At 48.1% G+C, this 6,622-nt stretch overlaps 1 protein-coding gene across 1 annotated transcript; it reads right to left on the reverse strand.

The window, feature by feature from the left end:
• Nucleotides 1–212: 212 nt before the first annotated feature.
• Nucleotides 213–1,202, reverse strand: LOC144160757 (uncharacterized). Its single transcript, XM_077691936.1, has one exon. The coding sequence runs from the start codon at nt 1,200–1,202 to the stop codon at nt 213–215; it is 990 nt and encodes a 329-aa protein (XP_077548062.1).
• Nucleotides 1,203–6,622: the final 5,420 nt, after the last annotated feature.

The raw sequence follows: 6,622 nt of genomic DNA on the forward strand, positions 1-6,622 counted from the left end.
CCAAGTTTCAGTTATTACGGCTATGTGCGGATCATGTTGCAATAATTGAATTTCCAGTGAATCCATCTTATTAATGACACTACGTGCATTTATATTTAGTAGCCTTAGTTGTTTTTCATTCACCACATTTTTTATGTTTGAGCAAGACGATGTGATCCTCGCAGCGAGTGGATCGGCGGAGCGTACAGTTGAGACACTGGCATGCCTTTCAATTAGCTGTGTAATTGCCCTTGGCTTCGCGTATTTGGGCGGCTTGACTCTGCGATTTCGTTTTCTTGGACAGGAACTTTGCCGTTTTTCTCGTCATCCCAGACATAGGCCTTTTTATTTATGTATAATTTATCAAAAATGAGCGAAATTTTGTCTCCGTTATCGCGGTTTTCCTTAGAACTTTGCCAGAGCTTCCTTCTCAACTCTCTCAGTCTTTCTGAAAAATCCTCGCCTATCGAATAATTGGTGCCTTTTAATTTGATTCCTTTTTTCAAAATGGCAACTTTGTCCCTTGAATCCAGCAGCTTGAAAATTACTGGCCTTACGTTTCCGGACGATGGCCTTCCCAGCCTATGAATGCGCTCTATACCCACTGCATCCAAACCAAGAATGCCTTTGAATATCTTTTGGTTTACAGCATGCTCCAGCGTGTCGCTACTTTCGTCCTCAGCTTCAGGGAGTCCGTAAATGATAAGGTTAGACCTTCTGCCACGATTCTCGAGGTCGTCTAGCTTGTTCTCAAGGGTTTGAATTGTAGTAGAAAAGGAAGCAATCTCTTCCTGGCATGAGGAGACCTTGGTTTCAAGTACAGTTAAGGCATCAAGTTTCCTTTCTATATCTCCTAGCCGCTTTTCTTTGATTTCTTTAATATCATTAGCGATCTCGTTGAGTTGTTTCGCTATTTTAGCCAGGTCTGGACCAGGGTTGGTCTCAATAACCCCTCCTAGCAAGAGTATCTTCCGGCACAACGAAGCAACGTCATACAGCAAGCAACAAATCTCTGAACAGAAAAGCCGTGGGCACGGCAGCACCACCACAAAACGGTCGCTAGAGCAAAAGCACTTTCCATAGTGCTTTCTCACCTGTACAATAAACAGGAACGGGTTAGCAGCGGTCCGCATGTTCGTGGTGCCACCGTGCCCAGTGATCGTGCCTTGAGCAGGGTTTCCTTTTATAGCCGAATAGACGGGAGTCGTCATCCGCAGCTCCATCACGTGTCGTTCTGCGCGCGCAGTGGACGAGTGACGGGGCAGCACGGTCGATGACAGCCCTTCCAAGTGGTACGGCACGAGGCAGTCGGTCCTCTCTTGGTCATGCGCCGTGGGATCGGCATTGCACTTGCCACGACGCGTGGCGTTGACGTTATGCAGGAGGCCAAATACCTGTACAATAAACAGGAACGGGTTAGGAGCGGTCCGCCTTTTCGTGGTGCCACCTTGCCCAGTCTGTCATAATACTGTCATAGTAGAGCTGGGGGGCCTGCTATTACCTCCTATGAGGAATTTTGTGCGGCCATGATAGGCCTTGCAAAAAACACCTTCAACAATAGGTATATCACACATTCTAATGACGTTCAAGGAATTTTTATATATCAGAGCAAATCCTCCCCCTTTACTACCCCGATCTTTCTGATATACGCTGTAGCCAGCTGGTGCACATTCGCTATCGTATATGTCATTGTGTGACCAGGTTTCGGTTAGAATGGCGATATGTGGATTATGCGTGAGCAACAGAGCCTCTAGCTCAGTTATCTTATTTACAACACTCCTACAGTTCACGTTAAGAACTTTCAAGGACTGAGGGTCAGCTTTGTACCATCAGTTCAGCTTGTTTGTAATTGTAATTCGTGAATCGCTAAGTTCATCCCAACCAAACAATACGCTGTCGATACTCAGTTTGTGATAGACTAGCTTTACCTTAGCACCATTCGCTTTTCCACAATTTCTTTCGAATTTCCCGAACTCGGAAGGAGAAGTCCTCTGACAGAGAAAATGGTGTGTCTTTTAGCTTGTGCGCCGTCATTAGTATTGACTCTTTTTCTCCGTAATCCATGAACCTTATAATTACCTGGCGAATCTTATTCTTTTGTTTCTTGCCAAGCCTATGGCACCGCTCAATAGTTTCGGCAGTTAACTCTAGTTTTTCTTGGAATACCTAATTTTACTCTTGTTAGCAGCCCTTCCCTTGTCTCTCCCTTAACTTCGTCTAGGCCATACAAAATTGGGTTGTATCTACGGCTCCCATTTTTCAAGTCATCTACTTTTCTAGACAGCGACGATAATCCTTGTTCAAAATAAGATACTGATGTTTCTATTTCGCAGAATTGGTTCCCCAACTTGTTCAACAGCAATAGCTGCTGATCAATCCGCTGTAACCTTTCAGTTAAGGTCGATATCTCATTTTCGAGCACGTTCTGGTTGCTGCGTATAGCTCGTATAATTTCATTAGTTTTCGTTTGACCAGCGAGGAGCGCTTCCAACATCTCCTTTTCCGTGGGACCAGGATTTCATTCAATATCGCCACAAACTAACAAGTTGGTTGGTAAGGAACAAATACAGCTAACTACATGTTTTATCATAGTGCTACAAGGCAACAGCACTAAACAACGGTCATCGCTGCGGTAGCAATGCGCAGGCAAATGTTTACAAACTTGTAGAACAAAGCAGAACGGTTTCCTAAAAGGGACACTGAAGTGATATGTAAACATTGCGGGATTACTAGCGCAAATTGTAGTCCGGAGTCCCCAGGCCATGTTTCGACCACTCTAGGCGCGTTTACGCGATTTTATTTAGTAGAAAAACTAATTCGAAAATGCTGTCCTCCTCTCTTTACGCTCGCCCATTTTCTGTGGCGTTTTCGTGTGACGTCACGAGGGGATGAGGTGGCAATTGGCTGGCTGCGCTACTGCACGGCTCCCCGGCCTTCAGACAGAGTCAGTCGGCCCAGCGTTTCGTCCGCCGGCCGCCGGCGGGTCGTCGCAATCAAGGAGGTTAAAAAAAATTGCTTGGTCGCAATTCGTTTGCTTAGTTGAAACGAAGCCGGGACACGTTTGTGAATGGAAGAATGTGCCTTTCTTTACTTGGTTTGTTTGTACACTGTATCTAGCTCCAAGTCAAGGTCGCTTCACACAGGCGCTGCACAAGCGCACATGCGACGCTTCGCTGACTGGTACGCCAGTAGGAAAATATAAGGCCTCTTGAAGGCGGGAGAAGAGTCAGCGAAGTTAATATAGGTAATAAAGAAATAAAATCAACTGATATTTTTACCGTACAGCGTAAAACTAGGGCGCGGGAAGCACTTTTTTGCGCTGGGCGAATAAGAACAGCGGTCAGCAGCACGACACGCATCTGCGAACGCTTTTCCGTCTACGAAATGCAATTGCTAGACGTGAGCTACTGTGGAAACTCGGGCGACGCTTACTGCACGAGCGCAGTACAACAAATAGTCACCTAAGCTGCTTGAAATGCCAAAACTAAATAAAAGTGTAAACCGGTTGTGGAATATATACCTTATATTAGGAAGGCCTGCGGATCCGGCTTCGTGGCCGAGTTGGCTGAGGCGTTATGTAGTCGACCGCAAAAGTTTTGCAAGTCACGAGTTCGAATCCCCGCGGGTACGTGCTTTTTTTTTTTTAAGTTAACTTTTATGTTTTCCGCCGATGTTTTCTATATTGAGTTCACCTTTTTTTGGGCCGCAACGTTCATGTCTACACGAACTAGTTCACAAAACACGCGCAGGCTGGCACTGGCGCGTTAGCGAGTTCTCGTTGGCGTGCTGTTGCCATAAGCACCGACTGCTTGCAGGCAGTGGGCACAGGCCAGAATGAACAGACCCTTGGCCTGGTGCGAACACGCTTTTTACGATACAGCCATGAGGGAGGCAAGCTCCAAATATGGGGGAAAAGCGCATGACATTTGGGCGTCTGCGGGTACGCGGAGGGCGTTCATGCACTGCGTAGGTCTCGGCTAGTGAATGCTACGACTACAAGCCATCCTGGGAGGCTTATCTTGTGCATTTTACAGCCGCCAACATGGCAGAAGCGCGGTACGATGATTACTGAGATATTGAGAATGCCCATCCAACACCGCCATTGGTTATGTTTTACAGAACCGAAACCGAAACTTGTTTGATTGCTAACCTTGGGCATCGTCCAATCACGGCGCCCCTCCTCTCAACGTCACAGCCTTAGTTGGTGCGGCCGCCGCAAACCGCGCATGGTAGTTTTAAAGCAAAGCTTTTTACCTCTACCCCCCAAGGGTTCTTTCGCGACCGTTGGTGTCACCAGAAAACTCCCCCGAACAAATAAAATAATTTACCGCACCGCCAGGAATCGAACCTGGAACTAACAGATTAACAAAGCAAGAGCCCGTTGTGTTACCGATTTAGCTACGAGCCCACGTGGAGACGAAGAAGAAAAGTGGTGCACTCACCGAGCCCATCTAAGTGTTTAACCCCTGCATTCTCGCCGAATGCCACGCGATAGCGTTTAAAGAAAGCTCACACCAACCCATGGCATCTCACTTCTAGTACGACAATGTTCTGAAGCCTGTGACTTCCAGTACACACGTAAAAATTCTCAGCTCCTTGTCGTCCGCCCTCACGACAAACGACACCCCAAAGAACACATTCAAATACTCCTTGATGGCCAGGCCACCACTCCAAAGCCCCAGCATCAAGATCCTGGGCCTACATTTTCAGACAAATACCAAGAGTGACGGATCCTTGGAGCGCCTCAAACACACTATCAATAAAATCATACACATGATCAGGCGAGTTGACACCAAAAAGCGAGGCCTCAAGGAATCCCATACCTTTCGATTAGTTCAAGCAGTTGTCCTCTCGAGAATCACTGACGTCATCCCTCTGTCTTCTTCTCGGCAAGGAGGACTTAAGATGCTTTATATAATCATTAGAAAGGCGGTTGAGCAAGCCATTGGTCTTCCCATGAGTGCGTCCACCGAAAGGCTGCTTAGAACGGGGCTATACAACACGGTGGAAGAGCTGATAGAAGGCCACCTTTCTAACCAGAAGCTCCGAATGAGTAGAACTTCGGCGGGTCGCAGCATCCTTCTCCAGATTAGCTGGGCAGCACAGAATGCCAATCCACTTGATATACTCCTGGACTTTTGGCGACAAGAACTAAACATGCTCCCTTTGCTTAGAAATATGAATCCCTCCCACGATGCGGGTCGTCGACAAGCACGGGCTCAAACGCTCATCACCAGCCTCGGTGGGCATAATGCAGTTATCTACACAGACGCCACCCAACATCGAGGGCAGCAGTACGCCATCATCGTGGCTACCTCCAGAACCAACGTTCTTGTGTGTGCCTCCCTAGAGACCGAAGAAATGACGGCAGCAGAAAAGGCAGCCATCGCCTTGGCTCTCACTCAACCAGGGGTTAGGAAGGTAGTAACCGATTCCCAACGAGCCTACCAGAATAACCAGTCGGGTTTGGTGTCCCGACCTGCACTGCGTGTGCTGAGAAACCACTCACGAAATGGTTCCATTCAGCTCATCTGGACACCAGCTCACGCTTCCATGGAGGGCAAGGAATACACCCCCCAAGCCTGCACTTTTACCTCCAGTGCTATGGAGCTGCACGAGGGCAGTCACCCGCTCCTCTAGTTCAGGGAGATAACCCAGCATTATCGCCTTCTGAGACAGACCCTACCTTCGCCTTACCCTGATCTCTACATAGAAAAACAAACTACCCTACGGCTCATACAATCCGGCTCCTTCCCACACCCTATGCGCCTTCACTTAAAGGGACACTGAAGTGAATTTGTCAAGCTCCCGTTTTTGCTTGCACTGCGTAGACTGGCTCAAATTAGCACACTTTTCATCGTTTATTCGGTTGACAAATCGGTAATTATTTTACAAAGCGCGAAAGAAGAAAAACTACCATGCGCGGTTTGCGGCGGCCGCACCAACTAAAGCTGTGACGTTAGGAGGAGCGGGCACCGTGATTGGACGATGCCCAAGGTGAGCAACCAAACAAGTTTCGGTTTCGGTTCTGTAAAAAACAACCGTTGGCGTTGTTGGATGGGCATTCTCAATAACTCAGTAATCATCGTACCGCGCTTCTGCCATGTTGTCAGCTGTAAAAATGCATACCGATAAGCCTCTTAGGACGGATTGGAATCGTAGCATTCACTAGCCGAAACCTACGCAGTGCATGAACGCCCTCCGCGTACCCGCAGACGCCCAAATGTCATGCGCTTTTCCCCCATATTTGAAGCTTGCCTCCCTCATGCCTGTATCGTAAAAAGCGTGTTCGCACTAGGCCAAGGGTCTGTTCATTCTGGCCTGTGCCCACTGCCTGCAAGCAGTCGGTGCTTATGGCAACAGCACGCCAACGAGAACTCGCTAGCGCGCCAGTGCCAGCCTGCGCGCGTTTTGTGAACTAGCTCGTGGAGCCATGAACGTTGCGGCCCAAAAAAAGGTGAACTCAATATAGAAAACATCGGCGGAAAACGAAAAAGTTAACTTACAAAAAAAAAAAAAAGCACGTACCCGCGGGGATTCGAACTCGTGACTTGCAAAGTACTTGCTTGCGGTGGCACACCTAGCAACCCAGACCGCTCGGCCACGGAGCGGGCTCCACCGGCATGGATAATATAGGGTATAT

The sequence above is a fragment of the Haemaphysalis longicornis genome, unplaced genomic scaffold (assembly GCF_048455015.1).
Source record: "Haemaphysalis longicornis isolate Haplotype H1 unplaced genomic scaffold, Haemaphysalis longicornis Haplotype H1 scaffold_11, whole genome shotgun sequence".
NCBI classification, from domain to species: Eukaryota; Metazoa; Arthropoda; class Arachnida; order Ixodida; family Ixodidae; genus Haemaphysalis; species Haemaphysalis longicornis.